The sequence below is a fragment of the Mesoplodon densirostris genome, chromosome 17 (assembly GCF_025265405.1).
Source record: "Mesoplodon densirostris isolate mMesDen1 chromosome 17, mMesDen1 primary haplotype, whole genome shotgun sequence".
Lineage (NCBI taxonomy): Eukaryota > Metazoa > Chordata > Mammalia > Artiodactyla > Ziphiidae > Mesoplodon > Mesoplodon densirostris.
The window spans coordinates 48,874,339-48,900,889 of record NC_082677.1 but is presented as its reverse complement, the minus strand read 5'-3'; the positions used below and the strand labels follow the sequence as shown (position 1 = coordinate 48,900,889).

General features: G+C 34.8%; 1 protein-coding gene across 1 annotated transcript in view; it reads right to left on the bottom strand.

The window, feature by feature from the left end:
- UCHL3 (ubiquitin C-terminal hydrolase L3) overlaps positions 1-26,551 on the bottom strand; it is a 42,709-nt gene that overhangs the window by 10,970 nt on the left and 5,188 nt on the right. Inside the window, exons 2-5 of the mRNA XM_060079874.1 lie at positions 21,440-21,568; positions 18,466-18,622; positions 18,032-18,117; positions 16,151-16,198 (exon numbers count right to left, since the gene is read on the bottom strand). Of these exons, the coding sequence (XP_059935857.1) occupies positions 16,151-16,198; positions 18,032-18,117; positions 18,466-18,622; positions 21,440-21,514 (366 nt within the window). The 5' untranslated portion in view covers positions 21,515-21,568. The remainder of the gene's footprint in view (positions 1-16,150; positions 16,199-18,031; positions 18,118-18,465; positions 18,623-21,439; positions 21,569-26,551) is intronic.

The window sequence follows — 26,551 nt, the reverse complement described above, 5'->3', positions numbered from 1 at the left end:
CATTTGTATAGTGCAGACTCATGGAATTATTTAAAAGTCACTAAAGTGGAATTATTACATCAAACTGTTTAAAAAAAAAAAGAACACACACACAAAACACGTAACATATACAAAACATACAAAGAATTATGTGTAAAAGAAAACTGTATGGTAACAGGCACTAGTAAAAAGAATTCCTTAGCAGTAATAAACACTAAGGAAAAAAACAACTTCAAAATATAGAGGAGTGAAACAAATCCCTCAGAAGCTGATGCCATGCATAAACTATTCTCTTACTTAGGCTGAAAAGTTAAATGGAAACTATCATGGATTATTACCCATCTTTTAGTAAAAGAAAAAAACAGTTAAAATATGTATCACTTATTTTGTGCCAGGCACTCTTTTAAGCACTTTACACGTATTAATTCATTTAATCCCCCAGTAACCCAGGAGATAGTTACTGTAATTATCTCCATTTTACAAATAAGAAATCAGAGCACAGAGAGGTTAAGTAACATAACCCAGGTCACACTGCCAGGAAGTGGCAGGGCTGGGATTCAAATACAGGAAATCTAGTTCCAGAATCCAATGATCTTAATAATTGTGGTGTACAGCCTAAGTGGCCAAGAAAAAGATTTTAATACTAATTTATTAGACCAGATTCCAATAAGCAGAGGAGTAATCCTCTTAAAATTAGATTTTTGGGAGTCACCTTTTCGAACACTATTGTACCACAAAAGGTGAATCTGACCTAAGAGTTTTCCACAAAATGCACATGCTAATAATAACTAACTTATTAATGGTAATCCAAATGATAATTTTACATTTGTTGCCTCCAATAAATAACACCAGCACATGAAACTGAGTTTAAAGCAGTATGATAAAATTATAATCACTAACAACCATAGTGAGAAAAAGTAAAAAAAAAAAAAAATAGTGATATAAGTCCTTGCTTAGTGATAATGGATTTCACTAACCACGACCTATTTTCTTTAGGAAAATAAAGGGGTTTTCCTTGAATGATTTCTAAGACTCTTTCAACCCTGAAAATCCTATGATCCTACTTAGTACTTCTGATCTATGTAAATAATACAATAACCTAAAATAAAGGGTTTTAAAAACATGTTTGTGAACAGTTTAGCTGCTCATAACAAGAATCAATCAATTAGAAATACATAAATGAATCCTATACTTTGCTCTATATGGGAACAAAGGTATATATAATAAAGTGTCTGTGCTCACATAGTCTAACAGATGTTTGTCATATTCAATCTGATTACATTTAAATAAGAGAAAGACAGAAGAGTGGGAAAGAGGAAAAGGAAAATGGATGGAGAAAGAAAATGGAGTAAAGGAAGAGAGGAAGAGATGACTAATGAGTAGTGGAGAAAACAAAAATTTTCTAAGAATCTAGGGAAGGAGAGATTACTAAACCAGAAGTAGAACTAAAGGCATACATTGAAAGAACATATAAGGTTTGGGCAGGCAAAATGGGAAAGGTATTCCTAGCAAAGAATTCAGTGTGAGAAAAAAGACAAAAATAGGAATGAGGATGACATGTTCAGAGGACTAGACTATCAGGTCTCGGATCTGACTTTATACCCCTTCCATCTAAAAAGTTATCCTGTTACTTGTTCATAGGTGCTGGCAGAAGACACGAGACTCTTGTGTCAGAGACAAAGGACTTTACTCATAGCACAGCCAGGAGCATGATCATCACTATGTTAGTGTCAGTTCACCTGAAGGCAACACAGAGGGCCCAGATGGATGGCTGCACACACAACAGACTGCATTATAGGAGAGGAACACTGAGCTTGGGGAAACTGATGTATTATAATAAGCAGTAAGCAAACCTGTCTTTGTTCTGGAGGCAGACATTACCTCATCCCTCACAGTGCTTACTGGGAGAAAAGTGATTTCTAACTTCAAATATGATGGCTCTCTTCTTTTGCCATTTTTGAAGAATGTTTTTAAAAACTTAAAAAATAATTTCAAATTACAAAGAGTTACAAAAATAAAAAGAGTACAGGAAACACCTAGATTTACCTATGACATTTTACCCTGATTTGCTTTATCATCTGTACTTACACTCTCTTGCTCTCTTCCTGTCTCTCTACATAGTTGTTTTTTTTTTTCTTCCTGAACCATTTGAGGATAAGTTATATAAATCATGGTCCTTTACCCCTAAATACTTCAGTATTTCTTAAGACTAAGAAAATTCTCTTGGACTTCCCTGGTGGCACAGTGGTTAAGAATCCGCCTGCCAATGCAGGGGACACAGGTTCAAGCCCTGGTCCGGGAAGATCCCACATGCCGTGGAGCAACTAAGCCTGTGAGCCACAACTACTGAGCCCACATGCCACAACTACTGAAACCCGCGCACCTAGAACCCGTGCTCTGCAACAAGAGAAGCCACTGCAATGAGAAGCCTGTGCACTGCAAAGAAGAGTTGCCCCCACTCACTGCAACTAGAGAAAGCCCGTGCACAGCAACAAAGACCCAATGCAGCCAAAAATAATTAATTAAAAAAGAAAATTCTTTTATAACAGCAGTTATCACCTTCATAATTTCATATAGATATGGGCTGTGTTAGGATGTGTGTAGGTTGGATGTCATGTTAGACTTCTGTCTAACCTTCCATCCATATTTTAATTTTGTCAGTTGATCCATTCATGTCCTTTGTAGCATTTCCCCTCAGGATCTAATCTGGGAGCAGGTATTGAATTTTTTTTTCATGCCTCTTCAGTATCCTTTAACCTGAAGCATTTCCAACAGCCTTTGTCTTTTATGACATTAACACACAGTCCCCTTCCCCCATTTTTTAATAAACAGTTTTTTTTACATAAAAAATCATGCTCTCTGTGAATACAGACATCTGTATTTCTTCCTTTCCAATCCATATGCCATTTGTTTCTTTTTCTCACCTTACTGCATTGGCTATAGGACTTCTAGAACAATAATGAATTTCCCTGATTTTCACTTTTAATTATTTCTTCCTTGTGCATGCTTTAGGGTTAATTTTCTCTTTTTATTTTATTTTTTTGCTACCTTTAGGTAAAAACTTAGATCACTGACTTGAAGCCTTTTTTCTTTTCTATTATAAGCATTTACTGCTATAGATTTTTCTCTAACCTCTGCCTTTTCTTTTCTACTATAAGCATTTAATGTTACAGATTTTCCTCTAATCCCTGCTTTAGCTGCAACCTGTAAATTTGGATATATTTAATAATTTTTCATTCAATTCAAAATGTTTTCCAGAAAACAAATTTATGGTTACCAAAGGGGAAAGGGGGTTAGGGGAGGGATAAATTAGGAGTTCAGAATTGGCAGATACAAACTACTATATATAAAAATAGATAAAACACAATGTCCTACTGTATAGCACAGGGAACTATATTCAATATCCTGTAATAAACCATAATGGAAAAGAATATGAAAAAGAATATACATATATTTGTATAACTGAATCACTTTGCTGTACACCAGAAACTAACACAGCACTGTAAATCAACTATACTTAAATTAAAAAATTTTTTTTAATGTTTTCTCATGTTCTCTGTGACTTCCTCTTTGATCCAATGAGCTATTTAGAAGTGTATTGTTTAATTTCTAAATATATGGGGATTTTCCAGATACTTTTTACTGTTATTAATTCCTAATTTAATTCCATTATGGTTAGAAAATATTCTTTGTATAATTTAAATTTTTAAAAAATTTTTTTAAGATTTATTTTCTGATCCATAATATGGTCTATCCATGAGCACTTAAACATTTTTTAGAACAATTTAAAAAACAAAATTTATTTTATATTTACCTTTACTTGTTCCATTTCCAGTGCTCACCAGTTCTTTGTGTAGATTCAAGTCATAGTGCAAGTAAGCTTGTAATGAATTCTCTCAGTTTTTGTTTGTCTAAAAGACTTTATTTCTCCTTTATTTTTGAAAAATATTTTTGTTCCATCGAATTCTTTAAGCATTTTAAAAACCTTTTTCTTCTTTTTTTTTAAATTTATTTATTTGGCTGCGCCGGGTCTTAGTTGCAGCACATGGTATCTTCATAGCAACGAAGGGATCCTGCGTGTGGGATCTTCGTTGAGGCATGTGGGGATCTTTAGTTGTGGCACACGGGATCCTTTAGTTGTGGCACACAGGATCCTTTAGTTGCAGCATGTGGGATCTAGTTCCCTGACCAAGGATTGAACCCGAGCCCCCTGCACTGGGAGCGTGGAGTCTTAACCACTGGACCACGAAGGAAGTCCCTCTCTTTTCCTTCTGATTCTACCTGCACATATTAGATCATCTGAAATTGACCCACAGCTCTTGGGTGATCTGGGGGGTTTTGTGGGGTTTTTTCCCATGATTTTTTATTTTTGTGATTCAGTTTGGGTACATTTCTAGCAATTTATCTTCACATTTTCTGATTCTTTCCTCAACATTTGCAAGTCTACTGGCAAATCCATTAAGGCATTCTTCACCTCTGGTACTGTGTTTTTAATTACTAGATTTCCATTTGATTCTTTCTTAGAGCTTCCAACTCTCTGTTGATTTCCCCATCTGTTGGTATCTGTGGTCTACCTTTTCTACTTGAGCCTTTAACATATTAATCACAGTTATTTTAAGTTGCATCTGACAGTTCCAACACCTGGATCATATCTGAGTTTGATTCTGTTGATTCCTTTGTCTTGTGACAGTGTGTTATTTTTCTTGTTTTCTTCATCTTATAATTTTTGTTTAAAAGGCATACATCCTGTGTAGGAGCAGAGAGACTGAGACAAATGTATTTATGTCTGGGAATGGGCATGCCTCCTCTTCTGTTAGGGCTTTAGTGTGTGGAGTTGAGTCAATCTAGTTAGAAGTTGTGCTGTTTGGTTTGTTTTTGCTATGGTTATCCTCAGTAATCTACCAACTTAAAATCTGCCTTGCATTACTGTGTGCTTAGGGTAGGAGCTGGGTTGCTAAATGCTTTCTTTTTCAATGTTCTTGTTCCACTCATAGCTTTAGGATTTTTCTCAGAGTCTATGCCTCAGAGAAGGTCTCTCTTCATGCTCTCGGCCTACCCCACACATTTGACACTTGTTTGTTGGTGCTGGCTGGTCTAATGGTGGGAAGGTGAAGGCATTCTTTGTTGATATGGTTCAGCCTCCATCATAAGTAGGTTGTTTGTACCTGGATATCAAGGACAAGGCTTTCCACAGGATCCTTCCCTCCTCCACTGATTTCTCTCATAGGAGTTTCCTATACCTCCCCTGAAGGAGTAGTTTTGTCTGTTCCCTTCTCCAGGGAGGGTTTTCTGTCTCAGCATTGTTAGGTTTTATTCCATAGGGGAGAAGAATCCAGGCCCTTCCCAAAGTAGAAGCTGCTTCCTTCCCCGAGGCCTGCACCTTGGGCCTCTCTCTTGCCTTCTCCCTAGTTTAAGCTTATAGGTACCCAGTGAGGTCTGTGGAGAGTGGTTGTGAGCTCCCCTTTGGCAGTGCTTAACAGGGATTTTATAGTATCATACCAGCCTATACTTGACCTTTAGCAATTTGTTAAAAATTTTAACATTTTTTACAAAGAAAAAAGTCATATTCTTCACGCTGCTTTCACTTTCCATATATTTTGGGCATCTATCCACCTCAATAAGTATATATCTACATTATTTTTCACAACAACATATTATTCCCTAAATAGATGTACCTTAAACATATTATGGCATCTTTAGTTTGTTTCTAGTTTTCTACATTTATAAACTATGCTGTAGTAAATACAGTCACACAGGTATCTTTAAATGTTCATCAGTCAACAATAATAATAGCTAGCATTGAATGCTTACTATTACATACCAAATGTTCTAAACTGTGGATGCTATAGAGTCTCACAATGATCCTACTAAGGTAGAAATTATGATCATTTCTATTTAAAGATGAAGATACAATTTTTGTCCAAACATTATCAGATTATCTATGGGTAATTTTAGCCCTCTTTTTGCTCATCATGTTTTCCATATATAAGAGGAAGGAATGAAAAAAAGAAAGGATATGTTCAAAAGCACACCCTCCTGAATGAGTTCCATACATCAAGGTTCATGTGTGTGTGCATGTGTTTCTATTTGGCAACTGTTCTACAATATCAAATACAGGACAGTACGTTACTACATTATGACTGTCTTACTTGTAACTACCTTGTAATGCTCTTAGAAAAACCTTTTATCCACTATCATATTGCTAGCATACTAAGTATTGTTTTCCATAAGTAAATGAATATGTTGAGTTGTTAAACATTAGAACCAGTAATTCTAAATTTTTACTCTAGTCATATTTATTTCTACCTCTGAAAGCTAAAGGAACACAGTATATACACATTTTTTCCAACCGTACAATTTGTAAAGATAATTTAATTCATAATATAGACATAACTGTGTATATCACATATATTTTCAATTCCAATGAAAGTTTATATGATAATTCAGGGAAGGACTTTCTTTTTTTTTTTAACATCTTTATTGGAGTATAATTGCTTTACAATATTGTGTTAGTTTCAGGAAAGGATTTTCAAGTAATATTATTTTAAAAGATGAAAAGACTGATATGAAGAATGCTATTATGGAATCTGAATATACCTAGGCTTTCTCTTAGAATTACAAATATTAAAGACATATTCACCAACTTTTACACTGTCATAATATTAGCTGCCGAAGTAACTAAGTTAGCTTTGCTTTCAAATATGAAAATTTAAACTGTGAGTAGAAGCTTCAGAATAAATAGCCAATTTCCTTTCCATACTAACTGGAAAAGATCAAATATCTACAGCTTATTCTTGAGTCTTTCAGCAGATTTTAATAAAGAGCTCACTTTCTAGAGCATCTGAATAAAGAACTCACTTCCTCAGTTTTTCAGTCCTGGTAGAGGAATCCAAAGTTGTCAAAAATTATGTATTTCATTAGAATTATTAATGACATCAATGTCTGCCAGGACATCAACACTGAAACCGTGCCCCCTCTGCTTACTGCGTGGGTCTGCAACGGTATAATGTGACTTGACATACACCACTGCAATATAACCTATCTCTTCATTACAGTTTTGAAAAAACCAGAACAGGCTTTTCAAAAACCCTAGGAATTAAATGATTTGCTCCTCAGAAAGTACTCTAAGGAGTTTAACAAATATTTTTTGCATAAAGGAATTAGGTATAGACATTCGTTTTGAGATTTTTAAGCATTCTGATTCTGACTTAAATCCTCTTGAGTTAAAAAAAAAAAATACAGGGTGAGCTATTTGGACACAGCCCATGAGCATCAGGACAGTGTTGGGGTCTTTTAGAGGCACAAGGACTTAGTTGACTTGCCCACAGTCATATAACTAGCGACTCTCAAAGCAGAGGCAGAACCCATGACTCCTGGCTCCAATTTCAGTGTTTTCATCTCACACAAAGCCACCCACCCATCAACTGTCAACTACCTAATTCACAGAGGCAAACCTATTACTATCTCTAGCTGTATTCCCATAACAATCAACAGTTCAAATTTCTCTATCTTCAAAGTTATAACTGGTTCAGAAAGAAACCAAAATACCTGGGTCCTAAAAGGCCAAATTACTTTTCCTTCACAGTTAATGTGTATGTCACTTTGTATATGAAAAAATGAGTCAACTACCCTTTAAACTGTTTAATAACCACAAAATTAGAAATGTCATGAAGGCTAAAAAAATTTTTTTTTCAAACCTTTAATAAAAAGGTGGAAAGAGTGTGTTGGTCTAAAAAGCCAAATTACTTTTGCTTCAGTTAATATACATTCTCTGGGTGTACAAAAAGTAAAGTACTCTTTAGAGCACTTAATAACCACCAAAGAATTAGAAATGTTGTAAAGGCTAAAAAGAAATGATACAGACCTTTTAACAAAGGGGGCAGAGGGTCAGACTAGTATTACTGCTTTATTAAGAAATCAAGTGTTTGGTAGTTTACCCTAAGTGCTTAAATCTAAATTAGTCTAAAATGTTAAAATAAAGCAAGTAGATTTTGGCTTACACCCAAAATGTTTTCCCATCTAAAAGGGCATCCTGTTACTAAGAAAAATATCATTATAACCATGTAATTTCCTAAATATAAAGGGATCATTGGCTGGTAGGTACTTAAAATAATTACTGTTTTCCAAAATACAGATAACATAATTACCAAAAGACTGTGGTTGGTTTATGGGTAAGACTTTATGTTTAATATAAGGAAAAATCTACTGTTGACTGAGAGCTTGTTTGTTTTAGCAATTTTTATTTATCTATACATTTTGTTGCCTTAAGACCATGGACAGTACTTACTAGCTGTGTGACTTTGGACAAGTTAGTAACTTCTTTGTCTTCCAGTCTGTAAAATGGGATAACATCTATCTTAAGGAATTGAGAAGATTAGAGTAGGATACACACAGTGCTTAGTATAATGCCTACCACATAAAATGCGTTCAGTAAATGGTAACTATCATTATAATAAGATGACAGACATACTTTTAAAAGCAGTGAGAATTTAAGAAGATGAGAATACTTGGCAATTGATAAGCATGTCAATTTCCATTGCATTCACCCATAAATGACACTTAAGAATAATCAAGACTGATACTGTAACACCCCAAAATGATTCCCAATGTTTCCAGCAACCCCAGGTATCTCATGGTGAGACTCTTTTGTCTTAAATACCTACAAAATCATTCCTTTTACTGACCTGCTGATAAAATATATACTTAATCATGACAATTAAATTTATTTCCAGAATAGGACATGTTCTTTCAAACTTTAGAGATACCACTGAGTCCAAAAAAAATGGCACATGGAAAGGAAAAAAAGTAGGAACTTCTCTACGGCTTCCAAATGCCATGAAAAGAAGTAAAATTATAAATGTAGGCATACGTGCATGAGGATATGTACACATATATAAAACTTTAAAAGTTTAAAGTCAAAATTATAAATTAATTCTAAATGGACTCCTGTAGATTGGAATAAATTTCAGTATAATACATTGAATTACACTAAATTTGAGGTCCAAATTTAAAATAGGAAAGTAAAACCAGATTCATGCAAAGGATGCAAACTTTCCTATAACGTATCCATGTTCAGTTGGCAAAGAAGTCAAAGTGAAACATGGGCTAGATACCGAAATACACAAAATACCACTATATATTCCATGGAAAATGGCAAATTTCTTCATTTTGCTCACCTAATAAATCAAGATACACACAGATTTCTAGATATTCTTTAAAGACTTTTTTCTCTTACTGGTTAAACAACTGTATTTTCTCACTTCCGTTAACAATTCTCCAAAATCCCTATTAAGATAATGACCTATATCTCTATACTTTACATTAAACTCAAGCTTACCATTGTTAAGCTGGCCAAAAACTAAGTCCCAGAAATTATTTATTTATTTATTTTTACAATTTGAGAGTAGCTCCAATAAGATTCTCATTGACTACAAACAAAAAGAATCTTAAATCTTAACCCTCTGTTTTGGAAAGTTGTGGTTAAAACAAAACAAACAGAAAAATCCACCATCCTCAAATATCAATACAACCTCAACTCTATTTTTATTGCTGGAGCCATTTTTAGATAGAAGAATTACATTGGGCTTCCCTGGTGGCGCAGGGGTTGGGAATTTGCCTGCCAACGCAGGGGACGCGGGTTCGTGCCCCGGTCTGCAAAGATCCCATATGCCGTGGAGCGGCTGGGCCCGTGAGCCATGGCCGCTGAGCCTACGTGTCCGGAGCCTGTGCTCCGCAACGGGAGAGGCCACAACAGTGAGAGGCCCGCGTACCACAAAAAAAAAACAAAAAAAAACAAGAATTACATCTAGTCAGGTCTGGAAGAGTAAACTGATGAGTTCAATATAAGAATTTACTTTAAAATAATAATAGTTATATATCTCCTTTTCCAAAACCCTGATATTGGAGAAAATAAGAAGAACAAGAAGATGATTCAGAAAGAATAAAAAACAGAATATTTTGATTCATTTAGGACAAAATATTTGTTAACCTAAGAAAGGGAAAAAAGTGTAAACAGGACAGAGTAGTAACTATATTCTGACCCTTTCAACAACTAATTCAATCCATTTAACCATCATTCATTTTCCAGTGATATTAGATAAAGAAGAACTGATTACATGTAAGGAGATAGAATATCACTGCTTGAAAACAAAGGATCAAAAAAAGAACCATTTCAATAATATATCCCCCACTATGACTAATCCTAATTTGTACTTCCTCTTTCAAACTCAGCTCTCCCATTCAACTCCACACATACGCTTTAAACCAGCTTCTATTCAGGGAATGATATACAGAAAAAATGATAATGGAAGGAGAGAAAAAGGCAAAAGTGTAAGGAGTTAGGACAGAAGTTCCAGAGCATTTCTCAGTTTTAAGAATGACATAAAATGAAGTTGCCCCAAAAGGATCTACCTTACATCTTGTTGGAATGGAATAGAGAAAATGGGATATGGAAAATAAATGGAAAACAAAAAGAAAGATCAGAAAGATGCAATTTCAGATTTCTTGACAAAACTGGACTATACAGCTTAAAATGCATGGTACTTTGCATCTGAGTTTCATTTACTGTTCCCATCTGATTCTCCCAAAACAATCGGGACCTTAAATTGTACATTCTATAAGAAGTAAGTTTCTTCCTAATATCTTCCGTTTCTTTCAGAGTCAAGGAAAAAAGAAAATAAATCCCTAAAGAAGGAAAGTAAATGTGAGAGCATCTTAACTCCTTGTAATTCTAACATAATCAAAATAATGAAAAACTATACTTCAGAGTAAAATGAAGCCATGCAAACTATACTTATACATCTAATAAAGATAAAACTTGACACTATTTCCTCCCCCATCACTGACATTCTGCACTGATTGGGCCAAAAAAGCCAACTAGACACATACATATATATACACACAGACATAATTTATTTTAAATTGTGTATACATATACGTGAACACATAAGTGAAATCAGAATTTACCCACTGCTTTCCCAATAGTCAAAAACACCTTCTCTTATAGGAAACACTAACCAAAGTAGATTACACATTTCACTTGTAAATTAATTACAATTTAATTTCATGATTGAAATTCATTTCATAAACTTTTACAACAGATCTTTGAATGGTCTTAGCAATCAACCACATTATTTCCCTCTATCAAACAAGCCAAAATTTAAAAATAGAATTCAACACTGGCAACAGCTATTTTTGAAGCTATCTCCATTGAAATAAGAGATCCTCAAAGACACAAACTGCATATTTATCTCTGTATATATAGTTCCTAGCACCATACCTGGCATACTAGGTGCTCAAACAGATTACTAGGTTAATCAAATGAAAGACAGACAATAATTTTATATTATGTAACAAGAACTTGAAAAATGTTCATCCCTTCGACTCAAGGTAATTCTACCTATAGGAAATGATCTTAAAGAAAGAACCTAGAATGAATATATGAATAAACAAAGATATTCAATGAAGTTGTGTGTTTAACTTGAAAAACTGAAAACAATCTAAATATCAAAAGTTAGGGTAACTGGAAAGTAAATTATGATTCATTCACATGAGAGTACAGTGCCATAAGGAATTATTTATAAAGAGGTTTTGATGAAGAAAATACTCATGATAAAATAATAAGAAAAAAAATCCACAAAAATGTTTGATTTCGACTGTTCTAAAATTAGCTAAAAAAAGATTTGAAGTTAAAAAAAAAACCCATAAATGCTAAAAGCATTTTTTGCTACATTTTCCATACTGGCATGTTTGTTTAATACATACATAGAACAACTGTGTCAGTTTCTATTATTTTGCATTATTACTATAAATTTGTATGGAGGTTCCTGAGCAACATAATAAATTTATTCTTTTTGTAAAAAGTTAAATAAACAATAAATCATCAGGAGATCTCTACTCATATCTGGGCTGGCTCCTAAATTAATATGGGCAAATCACAAACTTTAGAAATGGCTTTTTAGATAAGTATTGATGAAGTAAAACTAGGGTCTGAAGGCAAATAAAATATTCTTTTGGATTTTTCTTTTCTTGCCTTTACGTTTGATTTGCATACTGTTTCCATTATTGTATTACTATATTTGTTCACAATTTAAAAAAACACTTTTAATTTAATTTCCTCATATCCCATTGTTGTTCTTCTATCTTCCCAAACTTAAGTGAAACATGAAAGCAGTAACTTTCAGAGTAGGTTAACGAAGCATAAGTGAGGTGGGGCTACCGTCCAAATTTCTGGATTAGCCAGAGTCGGCCAGACAATCATGGTGGGATTCAGAACATACAAGTAAACAACTACTCTTTGGCCGCATTTACGGCCAATCTTCTAAAGAGGCTACTGTGTTTTGGTGGCTCATCTTACTGATTTCTCACTTAGTCTACAAGTCTCTGCATGCAATAAGGCTCCTGCCTACTCCATTCTCATGAAAGCGTTCTGACAGAGAGTATCAATGATGTCAGTTGTTATTACACTGTTATTACTGGCTCCTCTTCTTCCACCCACTCCTTTAACACCTATGTGCCCCAGGGATTCATTGTGGTTCACCACTATTCTCCCTCTGTAGAATTCTCAAGGTTCTAACTACTCTCCAACCAAATACAAAACTCCAGATATCGCCCTAGAGCTTTAGACTCCATATCCAACTTCTACACAGATGACCCATTACTCACCTTGAACTCAATATGCTGAACACTAGACATACCATCTTTGGTGGCTCCCCATTGTTTATAAAATTCAAGCCACCCCTTGATCTGGCTTCACCCTATTGCTTCAGTTCATCCTCTGTCATTCATATTCATTTTTCTGAAAGCCTGGTAAAACAAAATCACCACCTAGTATTTACTGAGGGCCCATTAAATACCAGGCACTATTTTAAGCACTTTATATGGTTAACTCATTAATCTTCACAGCAATCCCATAAGGTAGATGCTATTCTTTTCATTTTATGCTAAGGAAAGTATTTTGCCTAAGCTACTAAATTGTAGAGTCAGTATACAAACCTACATCCTGTGCTCCTTACTTTTATACTATGCACTTTTTCATAAATGCCTATATACTGTCCAATGCCAAGCACTGTCCTGGGGATTCAAGGTAAATATGACAAAAAAGACCCACGTCCTCATGGGACTCCTATTCTATGAAATAAATGGAATAAACAAACAAAAAAATATTGTAGATTAAAAAATGCCAGGAAGAAAATAAAATGGATTTTATGACAGAAAATTCACTGAGGTGGCCCTACTTAACGGTAATAAAAGAAAACCTCTCTGAAAAATGACTTTTAAGGTGAAACCTAAAGGATGAGAAGGTACCAACTATGTAAGGTGAAAGGGTATACCTGGACAAGAACTGGGCCCTTACAAAGCACAAAAATGGTACTATGGACTGAACGATGTTCTCCAAATATTCATATACTGAAGCCCTAATCCCCAATGTGACTGTGTTTGGAGACAGAGCGTTTAAGAAGTAGTTAAGATTAAAGGAGGTCATAAGGATGAGGCCCTAATCCAACAGGGCTGGTGTCCTTATAAGAAGAGGAAGAGACACTAGAGACTTCTCTCTCTCTGCAAGTGCACAAAGAAGAAAAGCCATGTGAGGACACAGTGAAAAGACACCCGTCTACAAGTCAGGAAGAGAGGCCTCACCAGAAACCAACCCTGATGGCACCCTGGTATTGACTTCTAGCCTCCAGAACTGTGAGAAAATAAATTTCTGTTGTTTAAGTCATCCAGTTTATGGTATTTTGCTATGGCAGCAAAATCAAACAAATACAAATGGGAAAGACTGAGGTGCGTCGTAGGAACTGACAAAAAATAGTGTGCTGGAATACAGAGAGCAATGGAGATAATAATATGTCAAAGACTCTTAAGTCCACAGATGGTAGATGAACCAGAAATAAAATGATCGCAAAACCTGTCCCTGGTGCAGGAGTTTTAAGGTGGTTGATACTGAATTTGGAAATGTATGGTGTGGGTTTTTGTTCTCTCAGTGACTGGGAGTCACTAACATACAGTGGTTGGAATATAATAATCTATATTCTACCCTGGAATGAACAAAACAGCCCACACAACAAAGAGCTGAACTCGTCCCAAAATGTTAATAGTGCCCTATTGAGGAACAGTGGCTAATAGTATGTTTGGTTTACTCAGGGGACTACAGAACACCAAGATTTAGCCTTTTTGGGTAGTTCTTATACCACTAAGGTTAGTTTTGAGCTAATTCTGGTGAATTAATAATTATGTGTTGTGCCGATGCACAAGGAATGGTGTTGGATACTCTGGGGCATACTCACAGGAATCGAACACCAATCCTAGGTCGAAGAGCCACAGTAAGGGAGATATGACACCACATTTCAGCAAATCTAAGGCACCAGTGGTTTTAAGATGCATCATTTTATGTACCACTAAAGAAGGTAATACCACCAAGTAAATTACAAAACCAACTGTAAGATACACCCTAATTTCAGAGCTGTTACAATGTTAAAAAAAATACATCTTAAATAAATGAAAAAGAATATGAAAACAAATAGCTAAAATGCAAATAGTAGGAATCATATAAAATAAAAGAGTCTACAGAGGGAAGGAGTTTAGGTCTAGAGAAAGAGATGTGAACATCATCTAAAAGGAGGTATTAAAAGCCGTAATTTGGATAAAGGCCAAAAAGGAGGCAAGAGGAGGTACCATAAAGACAGTTTTTTTAAGTAAACAGGTATTAAAGCATTTAACTGCTTTACTACAATTAACAGTTTTCATATTTTACAATAATTTCATGCTGATCTTCACCATCACTGCTAATTTTAACACTATAAATTTGTAAACAAAAAAAAGCAAAGCATAGTGAAGATTAAGAACATGCTCAAGATCGTAAAAAGCAATACAAAAAACAGAGTATCCCATTCATTTCCAGTATGGTGTCGAAACCACTTAGACATGCCACTTATGTGTGTGTGCGTCTGTGTATGTAAACTTAGTCAAAAAGCAATGGTACACACCTCTGAAAGCAGAACCTGAGAGCAACCAAGAAAGTATGGTACAATTACATGGAGAATTAATGTTTAAATTCCTAAGTGGTTTTATTATAAACATTCACAGTTACCAGTCAGAGCTATGAAAAACGGCAGTTATATCATAGTATCAAATTGTTTTCTCCTTAAAAAAATTTTTTTTGAAGACAGTGGGAATATTTAAGTTCAATACTTTTAAATCAGTATTTTTTCAAGTTCGTTGTGGAGCACAGGCTCCGGACGCGCAGGCTCAGCAGCCATGGCTCATGGGTCCAGCCGCTCCGCGGCATGTGGGATCTTCCCGGACCGGGGCATGAACCCACATCCCCTGCATTGGCAGGCGGACTCTCAACCACTGCGCCACCAGGGAAGCCCTTTTTCAAGTATTTTTAAAGCATAAAGGCAATGTCATCTTTGTACATGAAAAAGTATGGTTCCAAGTCATGCATGGGATAAGAAAGAAGAAAATCTATAATTCTCTGGTATTAACACTTAAATGTGTTATAAATACACCAAACGATTTTAATTAAATTCTATTCATTTTGACTGAAACACCTTCTGACAAACTTCCTCCAAGAGTGGGAGGGTGAGGGAAGAAAAGGGAGGGTTTTGAGGGAAGAAAAAGGAGAAATGGAGGGAGGGAATCCCTCATGAAAAAGAGAATGAAAAAAGAGACAAGAGGAGGAGAGGAGAGGTGACCTATCTGAAGAAATAACTAGCTAACAGGGTAAAGATGGTGAAGATCATCACATTGCCCCCGAACAGATTTCCTGAATAAAGAGAATGTTACAGCTTTTTGCTAGAAGCTGAGCATGATAAAGGCTCTTGAAAACCATACTGGCTATCTACCTTTACTACAGGGCAGGTATTTTTCTCAAAATACTTGCAAGTCAAAGGAACCTGATGGGGAACACGCAGACCACCCGTTAGCCAAAGCAAACAGCACACAATCTGCAATCTGTCTAAATGATTAGACAAACTGAGATGGCTGTTATCAAAGTGCATATTAACAGTTTGTCAAAACATGTTCTTGGGCTACTTTATGACTACTTTTACATAAGCAAGTTCCCTCAAAGGAAAAAAAGTCCCAATAATTTTCTAAAACTACATGTCATACAATAGAACTGTAGTTAAATTTACAAGTGGCAGGAAAAGTTTTGAAAAATGTGAAATACCTCAGTCTGACCTTCATGGGCACTGGTCTCATGAGTAACTCGAATGGCCTGTAATAAGAATATAAAGTATTAACAGGAACAAATGACTATATCCAACTTTTTAAATGAAAACAACAACGCTAAATTTTAACATCTAAAGCCTTGTTAAGAAACAAATTGGAGGCGATTTTTGGAACAGTTTAACACTAAATATTTAAGAATGATTTCTGAGTAAGCAAATGAATTGCTGTGCTTCCCAACCCACAGATCTCTGCAACCTTAGGAAACTGAGTATCTGCTTATTTGTAATTGCCAGGGGTTAGTGGGAGTCATTTACCTTATTTAATTGCTGGGACTAACATTTAACACTTTATTCAACTGAGACTAGAATAAAGTAAGCATCTCACAGATAGAGACTGAAGAAGCTTAGCTCATCTGTTTCTCCAGGTTACATGCTATTCTGCAGCTCTGGCTGTATTTACGCTTAATCATGCAGCTTCAGTCAGCACTTTAGAAATGTGGAGCAAAAGGCATGCATTTATCAGAAGCTAGAGATTTTAGGTTCCTGAACTTAAAAAAAAAATTGCTCTTATAATACGCACTGTTAACAAAGATGAAGAGAAATAGTCAAAGTAAACTACAGGTGAAAGTACCTTTATGAATGGCAATTTGGCAATAAGTATCAAAGCTTTAAAAACATGCAAACTATTTGGTCCAGCAATTTCTCTTCTAGGAGTTTATATATTTACATATAACTGTACATAATTATATATAACTAATGATATTTGCAAAGACTTAGCTACAATGATATACCTTGTAGTATTTTTTCAAATGGAGAAAAAGGGAAAAATATTAAATTTCTGACAATAATTTATTGGTTAAATAAAATACTACACTATGGAAAGCTAGGCAGCCATTAAATGATGATGTCAGATATATACTTACTGGTATGTAATATGTTTGTGATAAGTTATGTGAAAAAAGCAAGTTATAAAACAATATTACCGTGTGATCAAATTTTTGTTTTAAAAAATTGTGTATACAATTATATACTGCCTATTAAAAATATAAATGGTGGCTACCTCTCATTGGTGGGATTACTGGTGACTTTTATATTGTTCATTTTATTTTTATGTAAAATAAAGATGTTTTATGAGATCAGCAGGCTTTTTAAAGAAAATACAACTTAAAATAATCAAAGTATATTAGAATGCTAAAACAACATAATCAAGTCAATGGATTTATTGGGCACAAACTCTGCCTAACACATTGTTCTAGCCAAATAATTTGTACACTATACTGTTTCTAATTTCGAAGAACTTACAATCTACTTAATAATGTCATTAAAAGGTAAAAAGCCTTCAAAAGAAAAATAGATTTCAAACAGAATAAAATGTAAATACCAATCTAAATTCTATGAAAAGGTACAATCATTTAAAACGTCTTAGACTATATGGCCTGTGTCCTCACACATGCAAAAATATTACACTGATAAAATAGCTAGAGAATATTCTAACATCTACCTTTAAACCTTTGTTTTTTCCATTGGTCTTCAGGCTTGTTCCAAATTCCCAGTGAAAGACACACAGGGTATTGCCAAGCATATATTTATTATAGGGAGGGAATGGTAAGGAACAGTCAATCATAAGATATTTTATAAATTGTTAAATCAAATTGCCTTTTTTCTCTCATTCAGCTCTGGACGTAGAAAAGAAGTGGCAATTTATCAACATTTATGGATATTTCAGATAATGTTACAAAAGTACAAAAGGCCTGTTTTAATGGATACAACAAAAATCCATAATTGCATAATATACAGTTTCAAGACAAACCCCCCAAAAGAATCTACAATCCCAGAGAATTTTGCCCACACATGAGATCAAAACAGAAAAAGGTACCGACGTCATAGTTCTCCAGGTATCTGGCTCGTTCTTCAGGGCTCATTGATGCAGACTCCTCCAGGAATTTTTTCAAGGTTGATCCAGATTCTGAGAATATTAAAGATGATAAAATTGAAAAGGCTTGCTATCTCAAAGAGACTGAGATATGAAAATACTAGAAGCATGCTAACTATTTCTCAGGTAAAACCCTTTCACTGTTAAGTTAGGAATATAAGAATATTGGGATAAATGATAGGGCTTAAGTTATTTGTTTGTTAAACCTGGGGAGGATTAATATTTTCCCTAATGGTATATACATTCCCATTATAAAAGAAAGAAGGGGGGAAAAGCTTTATTTGATACTTTGGAAGAAAGAACTAGAACACCACCTACTGATCAATAAGTTAACTTATAACTTAAGGAGAGGGAAGATAGCAGTAATGAAAAATTATTTACCAAAGTGCATCTTGTCTTTATTGTTGGCAATAGCATGGATTAGTCCAATTGTTCCACAGGCATTGCTGATGGTTTGCTTCATGAAATATACTGATGATGTAACATCTTGTCCCTGAGATTTTATTTTTTCCTCTTCTTCTGTTCTGAATATTTCATACTATCAAAAAAAAAATCAATAGTCTACATGTGAAAATAATACATTAAAAAGGACAAATATAAATCTGGAAAAGCTCTAAATATACATCAATGGGGATTTGGTTAACATGGCATATGTGAATGCAATACTATAAAACATTTTAAAAAGAATAAAATAGATTTACATATTCTGACTTAGAAATCTGTCCATGATTACAGAGTGGTTACAGGCCAGTATATATTAATATGATTCTCATTTATGTTTTAAAAATATTTACTTTATATATGCATTGAAAAGTGTTAAAGGACATAGAAAAACTTAACAGATAAGAGATAAGAGATCTGGGATAAGAGATTACTAGAGGATTTTTACTTTCTATTTTTCACATTTCTATAGTGTTACATCATATTATATTAACAAAATTCACATTATATTTATAAGCATATGGTATTCATAACATTCACCATTATCTATAACAACTGATTGTAAAAACAATATGGTACAATAACGTCAAAAGTGTGGGCTCTACATCTGATTGCCTTAACCCACAACCTGGCTCTGCCATTATTAGCTGTGCAACTCCAACAAGTTACTTAATGTCTCTGTGCCTCATTTTTCCAACTGTAAAAAGTGTTAAAAATAATGAGGTTAAAAAATGGGTGGGGAGAGAAATTAACACAACATTGTAAATCAACTATACCTGAATAAAATAAATTTTTAAAAAATTGAGTGAGGATGGGGACTTCCCTGGTGGTCCAGTGGGTAAGACTACATGCTCCCAACGCAGGGGGCCCAGGTTCGATCCCTGGTCAAGGAACTAGATCCCGCATGCCACAACCAAGAGCCGATGCGGCCAAAATAAATAAATTATTTAATTAAATAAAATTTTTTTTAAAAAGTGAGGAGATGGAAGAGAGTAGGAAGATGATTTTATTGTTTTGTTTATTGTTTTCCTATAATTTTTAGATTCCAATAGAGTAGGGAGCCCTACTACAGCCCACAGGCTACAGGCCAAACCTGGCCCACTGCCTGGTTTTGTAAGTAAAGTTTTACTTTTGTATTGTTTATGGCTGTTTTCATACTAAAAGGCAAAGTTGAATAGTTATAATAGAGACTGTCAGGCCTGCAAAGTTGAAAATATTTACTAGCTGACCCTTCACAGAAAAAGTCTGCTGACCCTTGTGATAAAAGAAACAAATGATGTCTATTTAAAACCCATAATTAAGGAACTGCTTTTAACAACAAACGTACCTGTGCCTGAAAAAATAATTTTTATGAATGTGTTCCTGAATCAAATTTTTATTTTTTTACTATTTTTTATTAGAGTATAGTTGATTTACAATGTTGTGCTAGTTTCTGCTGTACAGCAAAGTGAACCAGTTATACATATACATATACCCAAAATCAAATTTGTAAATATTTTCAGAATAAATTCTGAACCATTAATTCATTCATATAAGTTCAATGGATAAAAACTGAAAAGTTCAATATAGTAAGGTCTTGGGCTGAAATGTTTTGTACAGTCCTAGAGATTAGCTTGTTATTGCTGTTGCTTAACATCAATGTTCCTTGGTGACAAAGCAAAGGAGTCTGAAGTTATCAAAAACTTATCAAAAAGTTTGATAACTTCTCAAGATTTAAGGTTTAGAAAAAAAATCCTAAAATGATTCAGAGCAAGTATAGGAAAAAGGAAAGTGACTATGTGTTTTCACTGTGGTCTGCCATAATTAAAGACAACAAAAATATCAGAGAGAAATAAATTAATAGCATAAAGCACATTTAAAACACTGTAACTGACTTTATTTAAAAGATAATGAGGTATCCATAGCAATTCTTTTGCTATTAGTATGCTGAAGCCATTCACAACTACATAATCAGTTTCTAAATTAGAATTTAGAAGATTGAAACACTTTATATCTCCTAAACCATCCACTAGATATCCTTTGAGTGATTTTTATTATGTCACTTATGAGCTGAAATAGGGACCGACCAAACTGTAAGAGATATCAAAAAGTGGCAGATGCCACTATATTTTCTACTTATATAAGTAAGTATAAATACTTATTCCTCACATCTTCCCATTTACTTCATTTTTTACAATGCTGAGTTCATCCTATTATTTCTAAGTTTAAAAATAAAAATCAGAAAGATATAGACTCAAAACTGTTTTAAAATGGCTTCATAATACATATAGCTATGAGATATCATTCTAGAAGGCCTGAAATATGGAGATTTGAATTTAGATACAGAGAGCTAAGAATAGCTATTTATAAGCCCCAACATATCCTAAATCTGCCAATTAAATTGTGTTTAAGCTTAACGATTTGCACCCAAATCAAGTTTATTCTGAAAATAATGTAACCCATGGCATTAGTTACATCTACCTCCTTAAAACAAAGATTTCTTTATGTATATATTGAAAACATTTACATATTTTATATATTAAAATTTTGAATATTCTTTATTCATATATTTTCTAAGACAGATTTAAGATTATCCTAGTACTTAACAGTTCTAAAGTATACACATCAAATTGTGATTAAATGTCACATCAAAACAGTTGAGGCAAACTAACCATATTTTATTAAAAAAAAAAAGAAAACTACCAGAGTTTAAAAGACTCAGGGCTTCTCTGTCAATCTACAAATCAAAATCTAAATACATCTCTTTAACAAAACTAGATTTTTAGGCTGTCCCCACTGTCTAGATTTCCTCGTTTTATGCAAGAAGGGAGTCATCTGTTCTTAATTCGTAGGCTTAATTCAACAGTATAGGTTTAATTCAACATTGAAAGAGAATTCTGCATTTACTGGAAACTATATCTCACTTAACAATTACCTTTTCTGTAATAGGGAAGAGAAGCAACACTGCACACACTGGTCTTGGTACCATGCTAAGGAGTTCAGGATCCATTCCATATACATCAACAAACTGCCAGTTAGGATGTAGACCTAATTGTTTGAGAAACTGGTAAAAAGGGGGAAAAAAACAGTTTAGTGTTAACAGGGAAATAATGTGTATGTACTGTATATCTGATACATAAAAGGGAATGGAAGGTACAAAGATTCCTGATGTTCAATAAGAATGAGGTAAAGCAGGGTTTCCATGAATAAGGGTGGAAGAGAGAGCAATTTACTTATATCAGTTAACAAACATGTAAAATTTACAACATATTAAGCAAAGCTCCTTTTTTCAAAATCCATTACTTTGGGATTGAACATAATAAGTCAGGACTTCACCGAACATATACAAGTGGCTTGGTTGGTATCTTAAACTCATTCCCAACATTGGATTTTTAAGGAAATGCATCTAAGTTCTAGTACATAAAGAATTATTTTGGTAGTAAACCAGCATAGTTTATCCTAATTATCAAAAATGATGACTGAGGTTTAAAGATAGATGATAGGTCGATATCACAAGTTTTATCAATGAACAAAGAGTGTATAAGGCCAAAAAAGTCCAAGCAATTTGTGTGAACACCAGGAAATGCTTGATATAAAAAGTAACCTGGGGGGTTTCCCTGGTGGCGCAGTGGTTGAGAGTCCGCCTGACGATGCAGGGGACATGGGTTCGTGCCCCGGTCCGGGAAGATTCCACATGCCATGGAGTGGCTAGGCCCGTGAGCCGTGGCCGCTGAGCCTGCGTGTCCGGAGCCTGTGCTCCGTAACGGGAGAGGCCACAACAGTGAGAGGCCCACGTACCGCAAAAAAAAAAAAAAAAAAAAAAAAAAGTAAACTGGGACTTCCCTGGTGGTCGAGGGGGTAAGACTCTGCTCTCCCAATGCAGGGGGCCCGGTTCAGTCCCTGATCAGGGAACTAGATCCTGCACGCATGCCGCAACTAAGAGTCCACATGCCGCAGCTAAGTCCAGGTGCAGCCAAAAATAAATAAATAAATATATAATAAATAAATATTTAAAAAATAATTATATAAAAAATAAAGTAACCTGCTGGCTTCCTGGCTTTCAGTACACAATGAAACCTACTCAGCTTCACTGTCTCCCCTACATCCAGCAAAAAAAACACTGTAACAAAAGAGCAGTGGTTTTTTCAAACTCTTAAGAATTCATAGGGAAATAAAATATCAGACCCTAATCTATTGCAGAGAGAAAAGGAAAAAAGAACATAATAATAAGAATGATGTCAATTTCACAATAAACTCAATAAATGCCTGTATTGAAGGAAATTGATGGTTTTAAAAAGTTCACCATCACAAAATAAATTTTACATGATAGAAATAAAGGAGCAGCGGAAACAGAAAACATATTAAAAATGCATCATTATACCTTACTTCGAGAATACATTATAGTATCTGCTGGTCTAACGTTATCTGAGATTTAAAAATAAAAAGGTGCCTTGGGTATTTCTCCCTGAAGAACGATCACACATACTTAACTCATCAAATGAGATCTTGCAAAACCAATGGAAGCCATGCCCTATTACATAAACAGTGGTATTCATCTCACAGTCAGGTTCTACAAGACAAGACCTTCCTGATTAAAGGACCACTCTCCACATCCCTCCAATTCTCTACCTGTAGAAAAAACGCTACTTACTGATAGTATGGTTGGTCAAAAATAAGGTCTTAGATACATTTAATAAGAAATACTCTGAATTAAAAAACTTCTCTTGGCAGAATGTGCTCAACATCCATAGGTTCATCAAGTCACATGCTCTGCAACAGTCGGGGGCCACAGAAATCAATGGACTTCTCTAGTGAATACCTAGTCTTCATCTGATTCCTATGAATGATTCCAGACTTTAATAAAGTTCAATGAAGTATTCCAAACTACTTCCCTCTCCCTTCTCCACTTTCTCTGAAATTCTTAGTCTATGCCCTCCTCAATATTCAATTCTATCTAGAAACTAAAAAAGGACTAAAACTGACTGCAAAGCCAAAGGAAGGAACTGTGTCTTATTCATCTTTTTAATCCCACTGCCTAGCACTGTACTGGCCAAACCAGACACTCAAGTTCTATTTGCTGAACTTGCAAGAAATTTGTTGAATTTGTTAAAGATTGTATCTCTATCTTAATAGATAATCTAGCCATCTGTATGTCTACACGTCTGTTAAGCTATGTTTATAATGAATATTTTATATATACTTTTTATTTGTGCCAAGTTAAAGAGGTAGGAAAGATACATTTGGCTTCTAATCTAAAACCAGGCATTTATCAGCTCCAAATACTCCAAATACTATCTGCACAGGACTGACGGCTCTAAAAGGCATACTGTCAAGGAAAAGTATCATAAACCCTGATAAAAGAATTTAAATTTATTTGTTAATATTATGTACCCCCAATAGCCATATTGCTATAAAGTTATAAAACAAGAGGTACATGTAACAGAATAATTTTTACATCTGTGCTGCAAACTGAAAGTAACAGTTAAACATTTTAGTGAAAAAACAGTCTGGAGAAAATTGGCAAATTACCTTGACGTTGTAAACTTGTTCCATGTCAGCCAAAGCTGATAATGCCAGTTTTAAAACTATTCCCAAAAAATCTCTCCAGCTTACTCACAAAGAAAAGTATTCTATATAGTATAGGCACTTGCAAAGCCATCTCTACACAATTAGAAGCATCCTGTTTGCATCAAATATAATAAAGGGATTTATAACCTTTAATATGTCTTCAGGCTTTTTTAAACATTGGGTAATAAAATAACAAAAAATTCTGACTGACTAGCTCACTAAATTTTTATAATGCCACAATGTTTGGCCTATCAAGAAAAACAATTAGTAAATTAGAATATGTGCCCAAAAAAGATCCTTGGTTAACTTATCCTTTTCAATGATCCAAAGAGAAAATTTCCACCAGATACAGAATATTTTAATTTATTTGTAAATATTTTAAAATAGTATCTTGTATCAGAAACTACGCTAGGAACTTTAATGCACTTCACCTTTACTGCAAAGGAGGTTTTATTATTACATCCTTTCAGCAATGAGAAAACTGAGCCTGGGAAGTTCTGTGACTTTTCAAGGTCATGCTGCCAGAACCCACATGCAAAGCTCTGGATGTTCTGGCACTTATTTACTTGTCTCTCACTGCTTAAAGTATCTTTTTGTACTTTGTTCTCTAATTTTAGCCACAATGAACTCTTCAAGTTCTCAAAGGGTTGATAACCATCTCTTACTTTGCTTTTGCACACAAACTGGACTTCTATCTGAAAAACTGTTAGCCTCTCCCCCTCATTTTTTTTTTAAATTAATTTATTTATTTTTGGCTGTGTTGGGTCTTCCTTTCTGTGCGAGGGCTTTCTCCAGTTGTGGCAAGCGGGGGCCACTCTTCATCGCAGCGCGCGGGCCTCTCACTATCGCAGCCTCTCTTGTTGCGGAGCACAGGCTCCAGACGCGCAGGCTCAGTAGTTGTGGCTCACGGGCCCAGTTGCTCCGCGGCATGTGGGATCTTCCCAGACCAGGGCTCGAACCCGTGTCCCCTGCATTAGCTGGCAGACTCTCAACCACTGTGCCACCAGGGAAGCCCTCCCCCTCATTTTTAATGAATTCCTTCTCATTCTTTAGGTGATAGTCAAATAACAAAAACTCTGATTACATAAATATATAAACAAAAAAGAAAAATTACATCTACCTTCCTTTCAAGTTTGTTCTTAAGTCACTTGCTCCGGTCTTTAATGGCCAGCTCAGGACAGCAATAGATTCTGCCTTGTTACTAATTTACTAATGATTTGGGTTATGACAGAAATTATACTTATCTAGTAATTGCTTGATATCACTACTAGTAAAAGTATACTAGTAGTAACTGCTAGATGCAGAACTAGGAAAATAACTAATAGTTAAATGAGAAAAAAATGGTTTTTAAAGTCTGGAAACCAGCCAAATGAATTTTAATAGCTATTTAGTAAACAAACAAAAATGAAATTACTTAAGTACAGAATGGGGAAATACTAAACACATTTTATGTAGGGACCAGGAAAAAAGGAGTTTACTTTACTGCAGGCTCAACATGGACCACACAATGGTCAGCGTAAGTGATGCAATGCTGATCTGCTTTAAAAGTTGTATTGCTCAGGATAATTTAGTAACACACTATTTCAACACAGATTATTCAGAGTGGAATATGATATCAGCTCTGGCAGGCCTATTTTATGAAGGATGACAACAAACAGAATCAAGCTCAAAGAAAGGTCACCAGGAATGATAAGGTTTTGGAAGACATCACAGCTGGAGAATCTGGGCGTGTTCGAAGAAAACTTAAATTATTATAATCCTTTTCCCCCAGTATTTCTAGCAATATCATGAAGAAGCAATTAGATTTACTCGGTATGGTTTCAATGGGACGATGACAGACAACTGGAGGAAGTTACAGGAAAGCAGATTTTGTTTCAATATAAAGAAATATAATTCTTCTAATTATACATTATTCTCATGATAATAAAAAACTAAATCACTTTATGAGATAGAATACTGCTCACTGAAATATTCAAGCAAAAGATTCATGACCACATTAAAGATAATTTTAAGAAAGATTTTCTGGAGCATGAAAGGAACTATATAAAATTTATTCATTCTTCCATTCAATAACTATTTGTTGAGAGCCCCCTATGGGCCAGGCACCATTCTTAGTACTTCAGACTTGCCCTTGTTCTCACAGAACTTACATTCTAGTGGTATGATACACACAATAAACAAGTAAACACATAAACAAGATAACTTCACAAGATGGTTAAGTATTATGAAAAAAAGAAAACAAGACATGATGTCAATGTAGATTCAGGGCCGGTGGTGGGAAAAGGAAGGAACATTACCTGCATAATCAGGAAAGACTCACTGAGGAGAGGACTTTAAGTTAAGACACAAATGACAAGAACCAGCCGTGAAACAACCCAGATCAGAATGATTCAAGCAAAGGACGAGCCAGTACAAAGACTGAAGCAGGAACAGGACTGGCATTCAAAGACTGCAGCCCAGCAAAAGTGGGAGGCAGGCA